Source organism: Equus quagga, chromosome 5, assembly GCF_021613505.1.
Source record: "Equus quagga isolate Etosha38 chromosome 5, UCLA_HA_Equagga_1.0, whole genome shotgun sequence".
Taxonomy (NCBI): Eukaryota; Metazoa; Chordata; class Mammalia; order Perissodactyla; family Equidae; genus Equus; species Equus quagga.
Window position 1 is genome coordinate 93,211,982 of NC_060271.1, and position 22,114 is coordinate 93,234,095.

The 22,114-nt window shown below is 36.8% G+C and overlaps 1 protein-coding gene across 5 annotated transcripts in view; it reads left to right on the forward strand.

Moving 5' to 3' along the window:
* The window catches only part of CLHC1 (clathrin heavy chain linker domain containing 1), a 62,441-nt gene extending 41,452 nt beyond the window's left edge, over positions 1–20,989 (forward strand). For 4 of the 5 annotated variants that reach the window (XM_046660217.1, XM_046660219.1, XM_046660221.1 and 1 more), the window contains 4 exons: positions 1,386–1,560; positions 14,974–15,176; positions 19,109–19,288; positions 20,692–20,989. In XM_046660217.1, the coding sequence (XP_046516173.1) occupies positions 1,386–1,560; positions 14,974–15,176; positions 19,109–19,288; positions 20,692–20,888 (755 nt within the window). In that variant the 3' untranslated portion in view covers positions 20,889–20,989. The remainder of the gene's footprint in view (positions 1–1,385; positions 1,561–14,973; positions 15,177–19,108; positions 19,289–20,691) is intronic. The other variant, XM_046660218.1, reaches the window with a different exon arrangement.
* Positions 20,990–22,114: the final 1,125 nt, after the last annotated feature.

The window sequence follows — 22,114 nt, forward strand, 5'->3', positions numbered from 1 at the left end:
CAACACCATTTGTTGCAAAGACTTTTCTTTACTCATTGAATTATTTTGGCCCCTTTGTCAAAAATCAATTGACTGTAAGTGTTTATGGTTCATTTCTGGACTCTTTATTCTATTGCTCTAGATATCTACCTTATCTAGATTATTGTCTTCCTGTCTTGATTACTATAGCTTTGTAGTAAGTTTTGAAATTGGAAGTGTGATTCCATCTTTCTTTGATTGGTATTCACGTGGTATATCTTTTTCCATACTTTTACTTTTAATCTATTTGTGTCTTGCCTTTTCTTCTAGGCAACATATACTTGGATCCTACTTTTTTTGGGGGGGGGGGAAGATTAGCCCTGAGCTAACTACTGCTAATCCTCCTCTTTTTTTCTGAGGAAGACTGGCCCTGAGCTATCATCCATGCCCATCTTCCTCTACTTTATATGTGGGATGCCTACCACAGCATGGCTTTTGCCAAGCGGTGCCATGTCTGCACCGAGGATCCAAACCAGCAAACCCCAGGCCACCAAGAAGCAGAATGTGTGCACTTAACTGCCACGCCACTGGGCTGGCCCTGGATCCTACTTTTTTATGCATCTGACAATCTTTGCCTTTTAATTGGGATATTTAGATCATTTACATTTAATGTGATTGTTGACATGGTTGAGTTTTATTTGTTTTCCCTTTTTTCTCATCTCTTCTTTATTACTTTCTTCCTCTTTTTCTGCTGTCTTTTGGATCAGTTGAATTTTTTTATGATTCCATTTTTCTCCTTTGTTGATTTATGAGCTATAACTCTTTGTTGTCTTGCTTTGGTGGTTGCTTTAGGGTTTATGGATTATATCTAGCTTATTGCATTCTACCCTCAGGTAGTATTATACCACTTGATGTATTGTATAAAAACAGTATACTTCTAAATACTTATATTCACAGCATATACCATTTCTGGTCTTCATTCCTTTGTGTAGATCCATAATTCTATCTGGTATCATTTTCCTTCTGCTTGGAGGACTACTTTTGACATTTGTTATAGTGCAGGTCTACTGGTGGTATATTCTTTCTGCTTTTTAAAGTTCCTTTCGGAGACTCTGAGGGAGATTCCATTCCATGTTTTTCTTCTAGCTTGTAGGTGGCTGTCCACATTCCTTTAGCATTGTTTTGGTATTCCTTGGCTTGTAGACACAGCACTCTAATTTCTGCCTCGGTTTTCACATAGTATGTGATATTTAGTCATTATCCAAAATATAAAGTTTAATCCATAAGCGTTAGTTAAAAATTACAAATATGTAGTTTTAGATGAAAATTTTTAGAAAATGTAAAGAGATGAAAATAATAATATAAAGTAAGAAAAAGCAAACTGTTACTTAAAGTATTTGACTCAAGAACTTTTCTTCCCTCTGTAGCTGTTGGAAGAATTAGAGGAAAGCCTTTTCCATTGCTCTTATTTTTTGAGGCTATCTTTAGCACAAGTCATGCTTTTAGACGTCCTATTGGTGCAGAACTAACCCTGGAAGGAATCAAATGTGGATTATCTGAAAAACGTTTAGATTTAGTTATCCATTGGGTCACCCAGGAAAGGTAAGCAAAGTTAAACTTTTAATTTTGATATTTGGTTAATAAAGTTATTTGTTCTTCTCAAACATTTTAATAGTTTTCTTATCAATAAATTATTTGAGCATTTATTTCAGGCCTCTATTCTGACTAATCAGTTTGAAGATATTTACTAAGCATTCATGGAGTAATGGGGCCTAGTCACAATGAGCCCAGATCATGAGTTGACTCACAGCAATTTACAAGATGATTCATGACCACTTAGTGGTGGTTGGAAGTTTATCAGTATAGATAGAAAAGCATTGATTGGTATCATGCTGCTTGGAGGGATAAATCAGGAACCTAGTTCCAGACAGGCTATGAGCACATGTAAAGGATAAACCCAGGAGAAAACTTACAAGCTGGAGGGATATGGACCAAGGTAGCATTTAGAAGAACATACAAACCAGCAAGGATAGGCAGGAGGTAGCTTCTTGGAACTGGGTCTCAGCATAGATTGGTGGATTTGTACCAGGGCTCATTTAGGTTGGGTTCCCTAGAACCAAAGCCTGAGACAGGAATTTGGGTGCACGTGTTTGATAAAGGGAGGGCTTCTCAAGAAAAACTTATAAGGGAGTGAGTGAAGCAGAATAGGGAAGGGGAAAGAGCCAAGCAAGGATGTGACCTCAGGCAAGTTCTAACCTTGGCATTGTTTATAGAGGGGTGGCTCTATAAACCACACCACAGAGCTGTTCCTCCTTGAGGTAAAGGGCCAGCCTTTTGTACCTCTCTATCATTAAGTCAAGGGCTGCAGGCTGCCTGGATGGAGTGTGAGCCCATGACTTCTTGGGGACAGTGGCTCCCACCAGCCAAGGGCAATTCACTATAGAAGGGAGGGACCTGTGAGGCACTGGCAGCCAACACCCAGAGCAGCTGGGGAGGGGTATACTAGCCCAGTCAGAAGGATTTGGGCAGGAGACCAAAACAGCATGTATGTTACTCACCTGTTTGCACAACACAGATCTATTTGCTTCTCACATTAAGTTCACTCCATCCAGGCACAACTTCTCCAGGATTCTGTGGTCATAATTCTAGGAGAAACTTACAAGAGAATGGTTAGTGGTGTGAACTATAGCCCTTGGTCCTAGCTGTAATTTGTTTTTTACAACTTTATTGAGATAGAATTTACATACAACAACCTATGCATATTTAAAGTGTACCATTTGATGAGTTTCTAAAAAATAGCATAAAATATAGCCAATGGCAATATAATTGACATAAATAAACTGCACATATTTAAAATGTACAATTTGAAAAGCTTTGATATATGTATATACCCATGAAATCATCATAATCAAGATAATAAACATATACATAACCCTCAAATGTTTCTTTATGTCCCTTTGTAATGCCGTCTCTGTCCTTCCACCATGTGATTGCACTCCCCTCCTCATCTCCAAGTAACCACTGATGTGCTTTCTGTCACTATGGATTAGTTTGCATTTTCTAGAATTTTATATAAGTGGAATTATATATTATGTATTCTTTTTTTCTTCTTGGTCTGGCTTCATTCACTTATAATTATTTTAAGATATTAATTAGTACTTATCTTTATCTTCTATCACCCATTTTACGTTCTTCTCACTCTTATACTTCTGTTGATTTTGATGGCTTGTCTGGTAGGATAACTGTGGTTACCATGCCTGTATCAAACCATGGTTATTGATTTACCCACTAACGGTTTTCAATTGGCATGGGACTACCCAGAGATATCCCAGTAGATTATCTGCCACCTGTGACAGACAACTATATACTATTCAAAAAACATCTACTGGGTCCTGCTAAAGTTGGAGCAGTTATCTGTGGAACATCAATGACTGTGAAACTAGAACTGCTCATCATGAACTGGATTCTGACAGACTAACCAAGTCATAAGGTCAAGGGGCTCAGAAGAGTCCACCCAAAATCAGGTACAACCAAGATCATGATCAGGCAGATCCAGAGCACACAAGTAAGCTTCATCAATAGGTGGACCAGACCCCATGTCAACTACCATTGACTCACTGATATTGCTTGCACAACTCTTCCCCTATGGCCTCATGCAGGAGTGGAGTTATGTAAGATCGGCAGACAGAGAAAGAAAAAAACCCAAACTTGGTTCATGGATGGTTCAGGTGGTGTCCAGATGATGCAAGTTTTGAAGATGGAGTAACATCCTTCAGGATGAAGTGTACGCCTTAAACCAATAAATAATTACATGGTGCTGGCAAGGGGCAGAGCAAAATGGCGGGGTGAGCTGACCCGGGATTCTCTCCCCTCCAAAATACAACAAAGGATTGGAAGAACTGAATTTCAGAGAATAAATCTAATGCCAACACGTTAGAGACCTACAATACCAAGAAGGCGGAGAACATAGACCTTGCTGACGGCCTCGGAGGCGCTGGAATGGGTAGGAGAGAACATCGCTCCCTCCCCTGGAGTCTGCAATCCCTGCTGCCCAGTCCGGGAAGGAGCAGGGGAGGGGCTGCATGACTAGGGGATCATCCAGGACTCCTGCTGCTGGTTCAGTGGAAACCCGGTGACAGGGGAAAGGTTCTGTGTGCGGCGACCCCATAAACCCAGGGCCTCAGGAGACTAGAGAACAGAACTGATCCGAATCCAGATTGGCGCGTGAGAATAGCAGCCCCTCCCTCACAGAAAGCGCACTGGGCACCACCATCTTGCCCAAAGGCAGAGAGCTCAGAACATGTGGCTCTCGACCCCCATCTAGTGGCGACAGGCTGTAACTGCAACCGAATTCTACCACCATGCAAAAAAACCGCTCCTCTACCATCCAGCAATTTATAAAAGCCCCAGACCAGAAGGAAAACAATAAAAACATAGAATTAAGTCCTGAGGACTTGGAATTAGGTAAACTAAGTGATAATGAGTTCAGAGCAGCTATAATCAAAAAACTCAATGAGGTAGAGAGAAAGATAGAGAAATAAGCCAATGAGTTCTGGAGTTACTTCACAAAAGTGGTTGAAATTATAAAGAAGAATCAAACAGAATTACTAGAGATGAAAAACACAATGGACCAGATAAAACAGAATATAGATTCCCTGAATGCCCGTGTAGATACCATAGAATAGCAAATTAACATAATTGAAGATAGACAGGCTGAATGGCTCCAGACAGAGGAAGAAAGAGAACTAAGAATTTAAAAAAATGAGGAAAATCTCTGAGAGATAGTGGATTCAATGAGGAGTAAGAACTTAAGGATCATAGGAATTCCCAAGAATGTGGAAAAGGAAAATGGAGCAGAAAGTGTGCTTAATGAAATTATAGAAGAGAACTTCCCAAATCCAGGGATTGATGGAGAAATGTGTGTAGAGGAAGATTTCAGATCTCGTAGATTTGTCAATGTAAAAAGACCCACTGCAAGGCACATAGTAGTACAAATGGCAAGAAGGAAAGATAAAGAAAGAATACTCAGGGAAGCAAGAAAAAAGAAGAGAATAACCTACAAAGGAGCTCCTATCAGACTTTCAGCGGATTTCTCTACAGAAACCTTACAAGCTAGGAGAGAATGGAATGGCATATTCAACACTTTAAAGGATAAAAATCTTCAGCCAAGAATACTCTATCCAGCAAGAATTTCCTTCAGATATGAGGGAGAAATTAAATCTTTTCCAGACAAACAAAAGTTAAGGGACTTTGTAACTAAAAGCCCTCCACTACAAGAAATCCTCAAGAAGGCTCTCATACCTGAAAAAAGAAAAAAGGGAGAAAGGGGTCACAAACCACAGACTAGGGAGACTGATGGATAGAACCAGAACAGGATAGCAAATATTCAACTACAGCATTAGGGTAAAGGTAAGGAAACTACCAAAGCAAGGACGATCTTATCACTCTAACTACAAATTCATAACACGAGTTGGAATAAGAAATGAAAATAATTATTTAGGAGGGGAAGAGCAAAGGGTCTAAATCAGTATAGGCCAAGTAAGTAAGAGACCACCAGAGAATAGACTATATTATACACGAGATTCTAAATACAAACTTCAGGGTAGACACTAAACTAAAAAATGGAACAGAGGCACAAAACATAAATAAGGAAAAATCTAAGAAACCCAGCATAAGAAATTGCAGTATTAAATGGGTAGGCTAAAGCACACAGGAAAAGAAACGCAGGAAAACAAGATAATGAGTGACAGATTAACAGCATTAAGTCCACATGCAACAATAATCACTCTCAATGTAAACGGATTGAACTCACCAATAAAAAGACACAGAGTGGCAAAATGGATTAAAGAACAAGATCCAACAATTTGTTGCCTCCAGGAAACACACCTTAGCCCCAAGGACAAACACAGGCTCAGAGTGAAGGGGTGGAGAACAATACTTCAAGCTAATAACAAGCAAAAAAAGGCAGGTGTTGCAATTCTTATATCAGACAAAGTAGATTTCAAAATAAGGCAGGTAAAGACAGACACAGAGGGACAATATATAATGATTAAAGGGACACTTCATCAAGAAGAAATAACACTTATCAATATCTATTCACCCAACACAGGAGCACCAAGATTCATAAAGCAACTATTAACAGACCTAAAGGAAGATGTTGAAAACAACACAATAATAGTAGGGGACCTCAACACCCTACTCACATCAATTGACAGATCATCCAGACAGAAAATCAAGAAGGAAACAGTGGAGCTAAATGAAAAACTAAAACAATTGGACTTAATAGACATATATAGATCATTTCATCCTAAAACAGCTGAATACACATTCTTCTCAAGTGCACATGGAACATTCTCAAGGATAGACCATATGTTGGGAAACAAGGCAAGCCTCTACAAATTTAAAAAAATTGAAATAATAACAAGCATCTTCTCTGATCATAATGCTATAAGGCTAGAAATTAATAACAAGCAAAAAGCTGAGAAAGGCACAAAGATGTGGAGACTAAACAACACACTACTGAACAAGCAATGGATCATTGAAGAAATTAAAGAAGAAATTAAAAAATACCTGGAAACAAATGAAAATGATAACATGCCATACCAACTCAATGGGATACAGCAAAAGCTGTGTTAAGAGGAAAAGTCATCGCAATACAGGCATATCTTAACAAACAAGAAAAATCCCAAATAAGCAATCATAAACTACACCTAACTGAACTAGAGAAAAAAGAACAAATAAAGCCCAAAGTCAGCAGAAGGAGAGAAATAATAAAAATCAGAGCAGAAATAAATACTATTGAAACGAAAAAGGCAGTAGAAAGGATCAATGAAACAAAGAGCTGGTTTTTTGAGAAGATAAATAAAATTGACAAACACCTAGCCAGACGTACAAAGAAAAAAAGGGAGAAAGCTCAAATAAACAAAATCAGAAATGAAAGAGGAGAAATAACAACAGACTCTGCAGAAATACAATGGATTATAAGACAATACTACAAAAAACTATATGCCAACAGAATGGATAACCTAGAGGAAATGGATAAATTCTTGGACTCCTACAATCTCCCAAAGCTCACTCAAGAAGAGGCAGACAATTTGAACGGACCAATCACAAGGAAAGAGATTGAAACAGCAATCAAAAGCATCCCAAAGAATAAAACCCCAGGACCAGATGGCTTTCCTGGGGAATTCTACTAAACTTTCAGAGAGGATTTAATACCTGTCCTTTTCAAGCTATTCAAAAAAATTAGGGAGGATGAAACACTTCTGAACACATTCTACTAGGCCAACATCACACTGATACCAAAGCCTGACAAGGACAGCACGAAAAAAGAGAACTACAGGCCAATATCACTGATGAACATAGATGCAAAAATTCTAAACAAAATTTTGGCAACCAGAATTCAGCAATTCATCAAAAGGATCATACATCATGATCAGGTAGGATTCATACCAGGGACACAGGGATGGTTCAACATCCGCAAATCAATCAATGTGATACACCACATCAACAAACTGAGGAATAAAAAACACATGATCATCTCAACAGATGCAGAGAAGGCATTTGACAAGATCCAACAGCCATTTATGATAAAATGTCTGAACAAAATGGGGATAGAAGGGAACTACCTCAACATAATAAAGGCCATATATGACAAACCCATAGCCAACATCATACTCAATGGGCAAAAACTGAATGCCATCCCCCTGAAAACAGGAACGAGACAAGGATGCCCTCTATCACCACTCTTATTCAACATAGTACTGGAGGTCCTGGCCAGAGCAATTAGGCAAGAAAAAGGAATAAAAGGAATCCAAATAGGCAGGGAAGAAGTGAAACTCTCACTGTTTGCAGACGACATGATCCTATATATATAGAAAACCCCAAAGAATCCATTGGAAAACTCTTAGAAGTAATCAACAACTACAGCAAAGTTGCAGGGTACAAAATCAATTTGCATAAATAAGTAGCATTTCTATACTCCAATAACGAACTAACAGAAAAAGAACTCAAGAACACAGTACCATTCACAATCACTACAAAAAGAATCAAATACCTTGGGGTGAATTTAACTAAGGAAGTGAAGGACCTATATAATGAAAATTACAAGGCCTTTCTGAGAGAATTGGATGATGACATAAGGAGATGGAGACATTCCATGTACATGGATTGGAAAAATAAACATAGTTAAAATGTCCGTTCTACCTAAAGCAATCTACAGATTCAACGCCATCCCAATCAGAATCCCAATGACATTCTTTACAGAATTAGAACAAAGAATCCTAAAATTCATATGGGGCAACAAAAGACCCTGAATTGCTAAAGCAATCCTGAGAAAAAAGAACAAAACGGGAGGCATCACAATCCCTGACTTCAAAACATACTACAAAGCTACAGTAATCAAAACAGCATGGTACTGGTACAAAAACAGGTACACAGATCAATGGAACAGAATTGAAAGCCCAGAAATAAAACCACACATCTATGGACAGCTTATCTTTGACAAAGGAACTGAGGGCATACATGGAGAAAAGAAAGTCTTTTCAACAAATGGTGCTGGGAAAACTGGAAAGCCACATGTAAAAGAATGAAAATTGACCATTCTTTTTCCCCATTCACCAAAATAAACTCAAAATGGATCAAAGACCTAAAGGTGAGACCTGAAACCATAAGGCTTCTAGATGAAAACGTAGGCAGTACACTCTTTGACATCAGTATTAAAAGGATATTTTTGGACACCATGTCTTCTCAGAGAAGGGAAACAATAGAAAGAATAAACAAATGGGACTTCATCAGACTAAAGAGCTTCTTCAAGGCAAATGAAAACGGGATTGAAACAAAAAAACAACTCACTAACTGGGAAAAAATATTTGCAAGTCATATATCTGACAAAGGCTTAATATCCATAATATATAAAGAACTCTCACAACTCAACAACAAAAAATCAAACAACCCAATCAAAAAATGGGCTGGAGACATGAACAGACATTTCTCCAAAGAAGATATACGGATGGCCAATAGGCACATGAAAAGATGCTCATCATCGCTGATCATCAGGGAAATGCAAATCAAAACTACACTAAGATATCACCTTACACCCATTAGAATGACAAAAATATCTAAAACTAATAGTAACAAATGTTGGAGAGGTTGTGGAGAAAAAGGAACCCTCATACACTGCTGGTGGGAATGCAAACTGGTGCAGCCACTATGGAAAACAGTATGGAGATTCCTCAAAAAATTAAAAATAGAACTACCATAGGATCCAACCATCCCACTACTGGGTATTTATCCAAAGAGCTTGAAGTCAGCAATCCCAAAAGTCCTATGTACCCCAATGTTCATTGCAGCATTATTTACAGTAGCCAAGACATGGAAGCAACCTAAGTGCCCATCAACAGATGATTGGATAAAGAAGATGTGGTACATATATACAATGGAATACTACTCAGCTGGAAAACAGAACAAAATCATTCCATTTGCAATAACATGGATGGACCTTGAGGGAATTATGTTAAGTGAAATAAGCCAGTGAGAGAAGGATAATCTGTGTATGACTCCACTCAGATGAGGAATTTAAAAATGTGGACTAAGAGAACAGTTTAGTGGATACCAGGGAAAAGGTGGGATGGGGGATGGGCACAAAGGGTGAAGTGGTGGACCTACAACATGAATGACAAACATTAATGTACAAATGAAATTTCACAAGATTGTAACCTATCATTAACTCAATTAAAAAAAAGAAAGAAAGAAAAGTAAGATGCAGGGGCTGGCCTGGTGGTGCAGCAGTTAAGTGCACACATTCTGCTTTGGCAGCCCAGGGTTCACTGGTTGGGATTTGGCACCAGTTGGCACACCATGCTGTGGTAGGCGTCCCACATATAAAGTAGAGGAAGATGGGCACAGATATTAGCTCAGGGCCAGTCTCCCTTAGAAAAAAGAGGAGGATTGGCAGATGTTAGCTCAGGGCTAATCTTCCTCAAAAAAAAAAAAAAAGAAAAAGAAAAAGAAAAGTAAGATGCAGAAAAGTGTGTACAAAATGATCTAAATGTATACAACAAAGACAAACTACTGGTGTAAATGTATATATATTTTTATGATATAAGCAAGAGAAATATAGGGAATATATATCTTGTACCCATGCTTCCACAGAGTGATGATGATAGAAGGGAGAGACAAGAGTAAGCAAAAGAGGAAAAGATAAAAGATTGTGCTAAAAACCAGCAGTTAGGATGGGTTCTCCCTTATGCCTTTAATTATAGGTGTATATTTCACTGTATGAGCAAAGTAAGTTTTTAGAGATGCATGTTTAGGTGATAAAACAATCAAGAAAATCAAGGAAACACCTTACTTTAAAACTCAGGTTAGAGCAGATGGAATGACTAGTAGGCCACAAGAGGGGCTGCAGGGCGATGATAGTGTTCTTCATCTGGTTTGTGTTTTGTGAGTCTTTGACCCGTGAGAAATCATTGAACAGAATGCCTTGGTTTTATGCACCTTTCTGTACTTGTTATATTCCATGCTTTTAAAAAATTTAAATTAAAAAAAAGGTAGGAGAAAAAAATTACATGGTGCTGTATCCCCAACAAGCAGAATACTTGGGTCTAGGAGATAAAGAGTAGCTCTGCTCAACTCCTAGTAGCCTGCTTAGGGAGTATATTAGTTAGAGTTCTCCATAGACATAGAATCAATAGGGGACATGTGTATATATCTCCATATGATATGTATATATATAAGAAATTGGCTTATGTGATTATGGAGCCTAAGTCCCAAGATCTGCAGTCAGTAAACTGGAGACCCAAGAGAGCCAATGGTGTAAGTCCTAGTCCAAAAGCTGGCAGGCTCAAGACTCAAGAAGAGCCAGTGTTTCTGTTTGAGTCCAAAGGCAGGAAAAGACTGATGTCCTAGCCAAAGTAGTCAGGCAGGAGGGAGGAGTTCCTCCTTACTTGAAGCAGAGTCAGCCTTTCTTTACTATTCAGGCCTTCAGCTGATTGGATGAGGGCCACCCACGTTCAGCAGGGCAATCTGCTTTACTCGGTCTGCTGATTCAAATGTTACTGTCATGCAAATACATCTGCACAGACACACCCAAAATAATATTTGACCAAATATCTGGGCACTCCATGGCCCAGTCAAGTTGACACATAAAATTAACCATCACAGGGAGTTTGTGCTTTCCGTGCCTGCAACTTTAGGCTGAGTCTGGAGGCCCTGGTTGACTTTGATTGTCATGAGAAGGCAGGACTGTTGCTACATAACAGGGCAGAGAGGAATATGTTTGGCACTCAGGTTCCGTATTCCTTTGAAGAGAGCATGACAATTGGATTTGGGTACATGTCATTTACTGATAGACCCCTCCTTGGGAAATTTTGTAAGGAAGGAGTGAGATAGGATAGGGAAGGGGAAAGAACAAAGCAAGGATGTGACCTCAGGTAAAGTTTAGTATTAGCCAATATTGCGAGAGAGGGCTATGGACCGTAAACTGTACCACAGAGTTGTTTTCCCTTGATTATGGGACAGGCCTTTTGTATCCCTTATTAGTCATCAGCTCTAGACTACTGGGGGTTGAAAGGCAAAATTTTCTGGGCAGGGTGACTCCAGTCAGCTGAGGGCAATTCTTTGGAGAAGGGGGCAGCTGTGAGCTGTTAGTAATCAGCTGGAGAAGGGGCAATGGTCCAAAAAAGAGGACACTTGTTTTGAGTCTATCAGCTTATGAGGATCCATCTGGGGATAGATACCAGCTGCTTTTGCTGGGTCTGTGTGGACATGGGTTGCACTGTGAGTATTGGAAGGCAGAGTGAGGAAAGGCCTCCTTGTCATCTCTCTAGTAGCCATGACCTGCTTATTTTGCAGCCTAAGGGCTATGCTTGCTTGGCTCTGAATGCATAGGGACATAGGATATATATTAGAGAGTAGTTAACAATTCTCATCTTTAAGAAGTGTTTCACAAGGGAGATTGATGAACTAATGTAAACGTTCTCTAAATAACAAATCCATGACTTAGAAATGTCCCAGCCATAAAATTTGCGAGTTTGCATACTACTGCATACTGTCATCCATTCCAAAGTCATCATTTCCCTTGCACAATTCTAGATAGTCATAAAGCTGTCATAGATTGATGGCATTGTTGTTTACTAGTGCAAAGTGTCTTTCTCCCGCTCCCTCTTTATTGTACACCTATTAACATAGGTACCTAGTTATTTTTACATGTTTTGGTCATTTTTAAAATTGTGAATAAGAATTAAAAGTGAATTTATGCACCAAAATTACATTAATACAGGTTACTGTATCTTTCTCCCACTCCCTTTTGTTATGGCCTTCACTTACTGTTCACATAATAGTTAATTCTGTTTTAGGAAACTTCATAGGTATACCCTTCTTTTCGCTCTTTGCCTCCTTCTTTCTTCCTCTGCCTGGTCACACTTCTACACCCACCACAGAAAGCACTTGTCAGAGAGCACCGGAAATGATTCAGAAGTGAGGACGTCATCACAAAGTGCATGTTCACTACTAACACCTCTTATCTAGTGCAAAGACGCTTCAGACAAGATTAATTTCCTTGCCTATAGAGATGGTTCTTGGCCCATTCTACCTCTTATTTGTAAGAATTTAAGTTCTTATGCAGTTCCTTGACTGCATAAATTAGGAACATACCACCACCTTTAAGGATCCTGAGATGATAGAATACTCAAGGCAATTCACATTCTTTATTCTTAGCCTCTGTCCCCTGATCTCTGACTCTGATGACCTGGCCTCTACCACCTACCTTAAAAAGTTCCCCTAAACAAAAAGTTCTCCAATTCTTTCTCTGAAGCTCAGCACAGAGTCAGCCCTAAAGCAGCCTCGGTTATAGACTAACCTTGGCCCTCTTAATCATTCTTACCTGGGAAGAGTATAATCACTTGACCCACAAAGCCAACATTTATGAAATGATGCTTTACTGGTATTAGCTCTCTAAATTGCAGACATTGCTCCTTCCTAGAAGAGGAAAAATATCTTCTGAAAATTAACTTTACAAACCCAATCCTATAAAATGACAGTACATAAATATGCATAATTTTAGTGATTATATATTACCTTCATTTTGACTTTTAAAAATCTACAATCTGGTTTATAATCAAATATGCCTTAGTTTACTAATGGAGTTAAACATATTTTATTTTATTAGTCATTTGCATTCTCCAGAGCCAGTCTGGTCTCAGATCCACTTTTAGAAGTCCCTCAAAGAGTCTTAGAGTTGGGAGTAGAGGTGGGGAGAGCCAAGAAGGGAGCTTTAGGAAAACAGAAGAGGGGCCAGCCCGGTGGCGCAGTGGTTAAATGCACATGTTCCCCTTCAGCGGCCTGGAATTTGTCGGTTTGGATCCCGGGTACAGACCTGGCACCCCTTGTCAGGCTGTGCTGTGGCAGGCATCCCACATATAAAGTAGAGAAAGATGGGCATGGATGTTAGCTCAGGGCTAGTCTTCCTCAGCAAAAAGAGGAGGATTGGCAGCAGATGTTAGCTCAGGGCTAACCTACCTCAAAAACAAAACAAGAAAACCCCCCAAAACAGAAAGAGGATTATGATGAGGTGATTGGAGGGAAAAAAGCAGAGGGAGTTTCCCAGGCTCATTCCTCCACCTGGTCTGGGCTGCTTGACTACCTCCCTTTCCCCCAGGGCTCGAATCCCTCTTTTTCTTTCCCCTTTTTTCTGTCAAGGCCTATTCCATTCTTTTGGGGCTTGACCTTCCTCCTCCCTTTGGGTAATTTTTCTTCTTAATCATACTCTTCTTTCCTGATCATCCTTTTGGAAAGTGACAAGCCAAGAGAGAGCAACCTCAGTCCTCAACTCTGGCCTCCTCTCAGGTGGAACAGCATCATGATGGTGACCACGTAAAAAATTAAAACAATGGTGTTAATAAGAGAAATAAATACTAAAATACTGGTATTATTATGTTGCTCTGATAATGCAGTCACTACAAAAACAAAAATAGTTACTTTTTCAGCCTCAGGAAACATGGCCGTAGCTACCAAAACCTATATTTTGGAATTAAAATATGAAAGTCAGGGAATTGCTTACTAAATAATTGACTTTTACTCAGAAGCTGCCTTATGATTTTAGACCCACCTCTCTGCTGTCCACTCTAACAAACACGGAGGGTTTTATTTACTAAATTTTCAGTAAAGAGACATTTTATAAGAGCGTCAGGATCTCATTTTAATATTATTGGCAATTCGTTTCATGTATACAGATGCCAATATGATGTGATTGCTATTATTCTGTAGCTATTAATTAAAAATATAACTAAAGCACAATCTCCATACAACCAGTAATTAGAAGTGGTATCTTTAATTATGCCCAAATATTTTTTGGCTTATGCTGATAGCTTCCTAGGTAGAGATACTGTGATAGTACAGATGGTCCACTTCAATTGTGTATGAAGATAGCACAAAATATGATGACAAATGAAATCTTTCAATTAAGCCGTCTCAAAAGAACTGCTTCTTCAGTGTCTCCTAATAGACATAGTTATGTCTATTTTTTTCCTGTTGTTTCTTATAAATCTATAACAATTTTAAAAATAACTTTCTTTGTTTTCCTTTCAGCACAAATGCTTGTAAGATTTGTCCCTAATTTTGAGCTAATAATTTGGTGTCATTATCTTTAACCAACATTTAATAAGTTCTTACATTCTACAGGGTTTGGAATCCAGATAACCACTGATGACATTGAGACCCTTAATTATGAGAGAATTTTTGTTTACCTTGTAATTTTAAATCCCACCAGTGTTTTCAGGAAAGTTTTAACCTTGTTTGTAGATTTTTTAAAAACTAAGGAGTGTGTGCTGATTGTTTTTGTTCTTCTTATTGTTAAATCTTAGATATGTTTAATTTCTCCTACATCAATTGCCTATTAACTTGGAATTTTTACAGACCATAGAAAATCCAGTTCTCCTGTGCTGAATTTTCAAACACTTCATTCTCATCCCCAGCAAGAATTCTCTAACGTATGCCTTATTGATCTGCTTGCTCCAGGCTGACGTTTTCTGAGGAGGCTGGGGATGTGCTTTGTGATTATGGGGAACAGGATACTTATAACAAGGCCAAGTGCCTGGCTTTAGCTCAGATCATCTACAGTGAGTGTGGCCTGCACAAGAAAGCTCTTCTTTGCCTGTGTAAACAGGGTCAGATTCATGGGGCCATGGAATACATACAACAATTCAAGGACTTTACTTCTGGTGAGTAAAAACGTCTACTTATGTGTATACATTCCATTTCTGGACTTTAATTGTGAGAGCATCCATGATAGTAGGCAATATTTTGGATTTACATTATTAAGTCCGTTTTACATATACTGATAAGTAGATTTCTTTTGTAATTTTCAGTGAAAACAGTTAAACTGGAGCTGATTGACTTTCATGCTAGACTTTCAAATGTATTACATATTTCCTCAATACATAAACATTTATAACTGGATAGTCCTGAAATATACAGTTTTATAGATAAATTTTGCGAATGTATTAGACCATGCTACTTAAAGGATTTTTAAAAAGTAACTGAACTTATTTTTTATATATGATCTTCTAAACTATGATATAAGCATTAGAAAGGGAGAATTTGTGAAATAATGTTGATTTCAAAATTTTGAAATGCCTAGGTTGCCACTGGGCTCTGATCTGAGAGAATTGTGGCCTTTAGGGTGACCCCAGCTGAATGACTTGAGCTCTGACTGTGAACCTGGTTCAGCAGTAACCTCAATGCACAGGCAGACCTGACGGCCTCCCATATCCAGGCCTATGTCAGTCCTCATTTACAGGACGTGTACCTCGGTTCTAAGAAGTTTCAAAATGCAACAAAACACAGCACTTTTAGATTACATTTTTCCAGGAAAAAGGATCTTTTATGGCTGTTGAATCTAATCATTTTCAAACAATAGGTTGATTTTTACTCAGAATCTATTTTTTAAAGTTACTAATTTCTTCATTTATTATGTAAGCATGCCTGGTACTATTAGTGTAATAATAGCTAATAGTTTGGCTTTTTACATGCATTATCTCACTTAATCCCTATATTAACTCTATAAAGTAGGTTTTCTTATTATCCCTGTTTTATAGATGAAAAATTATGTTTCCACAGAGAGGCTAAGGCACAGAGAGGTGAGTAATTTGCCTATACACACACAGTAACAGAATACAATCTGGCATAGTAGGTACTATTCGATTAATATTTGTTGAATGAATTATGTATTTTATTATTATTATTATATAAGCATACAGATTTAGTTTCTGTGTTAAGTATTATTTTTCCATAGGTAAAAATTATTTTAGTTAGTCAGGGTTTAGACATGGAATATAGTTTTTAATTACTCTCGTAATTTTTATTAAATGAAATGTGAAGTTTGTTTTTTGTTTGCAAAATTTGCCCTCCCATAAGTACGTTGAAATATGATTGACTCATTAACGTATTATTCTTTTCCTCTAGGGGTGCATTACACTCTAAAATAAATATATATTGTATTAATTTAAGAAGTAATAACACTCCTATATAGTTAGAACCTTGATGTTTACCCTCAGAATTTATTTAACACAACATCATAAGATGAAAATAATAACCTGATAAAAATTAAGCTTAGAAGATAGAAACAATGTTTGAAAAGTTCCTTTGCTTAGTTTACTTTTTAAGGAGAAACAGCCATAGCTTTCCAAGGTGTCATCTTTGGCCTCAGTGGACAGATTCAGTTAATGCTTTCTGGCTCCAGAAAAGAATGTTCTCGCTCAGATTTAAACTATCAGCTTTATATTTACAAATTTAAAAAACCCAGAAACGAATTAACACAAAACAGAAAAGTCCTAAAAAAGTCTTTTGTTCCAAAAGTGTAAATCTGACTAATAGAGCATCTGCTTTAGAATTAATGACTCTTTTTGTTTTCTTCCCCCCTAATAATTTGTAGAATAAAGCCCAAAATGATTTCTTTGTTCACCTTCCCCAACAATTGAATGTACTTATCTGGAAACTGGATTATTCTAGATCTGAGGCTCTCACACTTTCTGGTCTCAGTCTCCTTTACACTTTTAAAAAGCACTGAAGATCCCAAAGAGCGTTTATCTATGTGGGTTATATCTATTGATATTTATCCTATTAGATGTTAAAACAGAAAACTTAAAAATATTTATTTATTCATTCAAAATAACATTAAACACATCACATGTCATGATAAATAAAATATTTTTTATGAAAAATAACTTTTCCCAAACCATACAATTTCTTGAAAAGAGTGGCATTGTTTTATATTTTTGCAAATCTCCATAATGTCTGCTTTAATAGACATTTTAATGCTGAGAAGATAGCCGGCTTCCCATGTCTGCCCCTATATTCAGTGTGTTGTAATATCTCATGTCATGTAGCCTCTGGAAAATACCACTGTATATTTGTGAGAGAACGAGAATGAAAAAGGCAAATAACCACTTAGTAATTTTATGAAAATAGTTTTGACTTTATAAACCCTAGACCATACTTTGAGAACCACTGTTTTAGATATTTGTGAGTTAAACAGATACCATAATTGGTGTATAGACTCTTATAATCTTGTTAAAACAGAACATACATGAGATAAATAATGATTAATAACATGTCAGAGCAAGGAATAAAGAAATGGATTGTAAGCAGAGGGTGGAGGTCATAGGATTTGAATTTGTGTCCTTTCTAATTAGTCAGAGACCATATCTTGCACATAATTGAGTAAATATTGGTTAGTTAGTCAATTCATGCCATAGGGGATTTGAGTACCTGATTGAATGAAATAGAGAGAGAGGGGTGAGTTATGAAATGTTGGGGGCTGGGAGGTGCTATATAAATAGCTTCACCTTAGTGGAGGCCAGTTTGAGTGACCCAAATTATAAACTGCTACCTCTTCTCTAGGAAAAAGTTGTTTTAATTGTTTGACTTCAGTGATATAGAATTATATTTTGCTTTTCCTTGTTTCCCCTTTTACCGTTTCTCTCTCTGTGTGTATGTATGTGCATGCATGTGTATATATATACATACACACATACGATGCACACATACATATTTATTATTTTGGAGAAACAGCTCTATAGATTGTAAGGTCATGAACTCAGGGGGTCAGATGAACTGTTCTACTTTATACCATTTGTATAATTCTGTGAAAATTAACTTCCCTAAGCCTGTTTCTTCACTTGTAACATGAGAATAATATCTCACTTATACTGAATGTTAAATGCAGTGATTTAATGTACGTAAGTTCCCAGTACAGTAAATATGTATTTAATAAACACTAGATTAACTTGTACTGCCTTTCAGAGTATAAATTATGTTTATGATAGTTTTTGAAAGAACTACCACTCAGAAATTATTCTGAAAATGAACTCTGTTGTGGCCCAAGAGGAATATTTTTACTTTAAAAAATTTAGGAAGTTAACACAAAGTTTACAAATTTAGTAATATAAATCGTGATTATAGCTTTCGATTACTTCAATGGTTAACTAGTAGATTAAACCATATGAAATTGCTTTTTTGGAGTAAAAAATAGTCAAATGTAGGCAACTTCATATGGCTCAACCTCTAGCTACTTAGACTAGCTAATGGCTTCCCAAAATCTTCATTTTTTTGTGTTTCTAAATACTTGATTTTTTAGGAAAAAAATTACTGAGCCCCTTTTTCTGTGCAAGGCAAAGAAAGAAAGACATATTCACTAGCAGTTGGCCCAAATATGAGCAACAAGATATAGACAAACATAGCACAGTATTAGATGGAACCTTAGAAATTGGAGATACTTATTCTAGCACTTTCAAGATGCAAAAACTGAGATCCAAAAGAGTAAGTGACTGACGAAGCTATGATTAGAAATAGGTTTCCTGATTGCCAGTCTAATCCTTTTTGTTTAACCACATTTCTTTTCTTTGACATGACAGTTTCTTTGATAAATTTTTTTCTAGTACTCTTTGTTATAAACAATTTTCCTTTGTTTTTGCTGTGCTGAGCATGATTTTTTTTTTTTTGATTGAGGATAGTACTATTGAGTTCATTGAAGGCTTTGGAAGGATTGGAAAAAGAAGTGTTGATTGGCAGGTATAGACATTAGCTGGTCCCAGTTTCTAGTTGATGTATCATATTAGGATGTTGAGACATAGTTTTACATTTTTGCTTTCAGATGACTTGATGAAGCTAATAAAGTTATGTCCCCACACTGAATTAATTCAGTGTCTCACTAAAGAATGGAATGGGAAGCCACCATCTTTATCCTTTGGTCTTGCTATACTTCATCTGTTCTCTACAGATATGAAAAAAGTTGGCATTAAGCTACTTCAAGAAGTAAATAAAGGTGGAAGAGGTAAGCAGAGTAAAATGTTGTAGAAGAAATAGTAGTGGGTTATTTAGGGAAAGGTTCAAGATTACTATGTTTGAGCTAACTTGGTCTACCTAAGAGTTCCTTCTTGGCGAGAGTTAACTTTAGGAAATTATAAATGTAAAGATCACCATGTCAATAGTAATCTGTTGGTGATAATATATATTTCTTGGGGGAATTAGAATGAAGAGAGAATCTTTATGAAACTTGAGGGGAATGTCATAATTTTAATAGCTAACACTATTCAAAAAACTTTGTTTTTAACATATTTGTATATTTAGTAATTTTTAATATATATTTTAAATGGTATTTAGACATAAACTGGAATTTTTATTCCTAAACCAAATACGTATGTAAATATCATTTACATGTGATATTTACTCTGAACTTAACTTGGCAGTAGGATGAAGAGTAATTAGATCTCACTTTTTCCTTTCTTTTCTCCAATTTAATATAGAAACTTGAGCAGACAACTTGATTTTAAATTATTATATGGGGTCAAAGAATGAATAATAACTTAAATGAAAACATATTTGGGAATGTTATTTTGAAATTATCACTACAGATATCAACTAAAATATTTTATTTGATAGAAAAATAATAATCATGGTAGAAATAAAATAATAGTGATGACAGTATTCTAAAAAGAAACCATCTTCCATTAAGTATTGTAAATATTGCAGGTAATGGGTAAGAAATGAGTTCTATAAATAGATATATACCAAAGAGAGTCACTATAATTGATTTTCAGAAGTAAATAATACCATTAGTTTTCTTTAATAAACAAAACCTTTCTTTTATTTCTTTTAGAAAAATATTTGTTATGGAAGTCCCACCATTAAAAGGTCTCTAGAGATAGGATGGAGGGTTTGCCAAAGAGTCTTTAAGCCTTTGGGTTAGCACTACTAGGACATTTATAAAAGTGTTTGAAGGATCATGACCTATAAGCCTACTAAGACCTAAAACCTAAAACTAGACCTATAAGCCCTCAGTTATTTGATAGTTTCTAGTGGTACCTTATAGACTCTCTGAATGAGCCTGAGCCCACATTCTTCACTTTCTGAGCTCCCTCCCTGTAGCCTGCAACATCTGCTAACCTTACCAAGAAGGAGATGAATGGAGGGGTGGGGAATGTGAGAAATGGTAGCAGGTGAATTGAGGCATAAAAAGGTTAATGAAAAAGGAGGAGGAGAAAGAACAAACACTTGAGTACTTACCATGAACTGGACTAAGCACTCCACATTAAACTTATAGGAATCAGGTATGAGAATCAGATTAATAGTAACTGAGTTGAAAAGATATCCTTTTCTATTTTTAAAGAATTGCTAAGTCTGAAGTGTGGATTATCAAATAAGTGCCATAATATAATATTGTATTTTTTCCCTCAGATGCCATCGAATACCTTATGATAAATGATCCATTTTGCTCCCTAGAAAGGTGGCAAGAAATGGCAAATGTATGTTTACAGAATGGCTTTGACAAATTATCTAATAACATCATGTCCATTCTTCGATCTCAGGCTGGAGTTACAGAAATTTCTGAAGAGGATGATACAGTCAACTTAATGGAACATGTTTTTTGGTAGTTCTGTACCTTTACCAGTTGAAGGAGCTTGTACAACATTTTATGTATGTTGGTTGGGCAAATTGACTTTGGGATAACCAACTTATGAATAAATCTAGAGTATGAAGATCTCAGAAATAAATCATGCTTCTTTTGTTATGATGACATTGAGATTTGTCCTTGAAACATTTATACCATTGGTTCCTTTTTTTCCATGTGATCATTTCTTATATTGAATCTTGATAAATCCAAGAATATAACTTTGTATAAAACTGAGTTTAGGCATTTCTATCTAAGGACATAAGCTAATGTCTAGATATTTTCCTTTCTGGTGATCTCATTTGATAGCAAGAACTGAGGAAGGTGTGCATAGTATTCTGTCTGTTAAACTGATTTCCCAAATATCAAATGCTACAAACCTGATTTTTAACAAGGCAAGATGTCATTTGAAGGTTGGACTCACTGGTGAAAACCTAGAGCATATAATTTTGTACTACTGGGTTAAAGATGTGTCCCATTCTTTCCTGTATAAAAATGGCAAATGTTAGGCTTCTGCTTTAAAAGTTGGGAATCTTAGCATGTTCTTACCTAGAGAGAGGATCATCCAAATTTTGCATAGAAGAAGAGCTGGGATACCTGTAGACATGGAAAATATGTCATAAGAAGAGCTTTTGGATGATTTCAAGTGTCTGAATAAGTATTTGATTGAAAACTCAGAGTTCTGTGTCATGGACAGGTATGATACTCAAAATATTTAATGAGCAGTATGGCACAGGCACCAAGCAAACAGAACAGATACTCAACTAATCAGAACAGCTTTCAGCCCTTATGCCACAAGAAAACCTACCAGACGAATGTCAGCCTTGATCATGGAACATGGTAAAAATGAGCTGCTATTAGATAGAATAAAAGTAAAGAGCATAAGTTTTTCCCTCCTAATTTTAAATTGAATGTATATTTTTTATTTTGTAGTGGAAAGAATATAAACTTGGAATCAGACAGCCTCGTATTCAAATTCTGGTCCTACCTCTTACTCTCTGTAAAATATGGGCAGAAATACCTCCCCTAAAGGTTTGTTGTGAGAGTTAGTGATATGTATATATAGTATAAGTATATAACATAATGGAGGAACTTAGTAGAAGATAACTGGTATTTCTATTGATACCGACCCTGATATCAGTTTCCCCACATTAAACCCAGCATATATGGGGTTAAAACCAAAATGCTCATTCCCTGCTTACTCTCTGG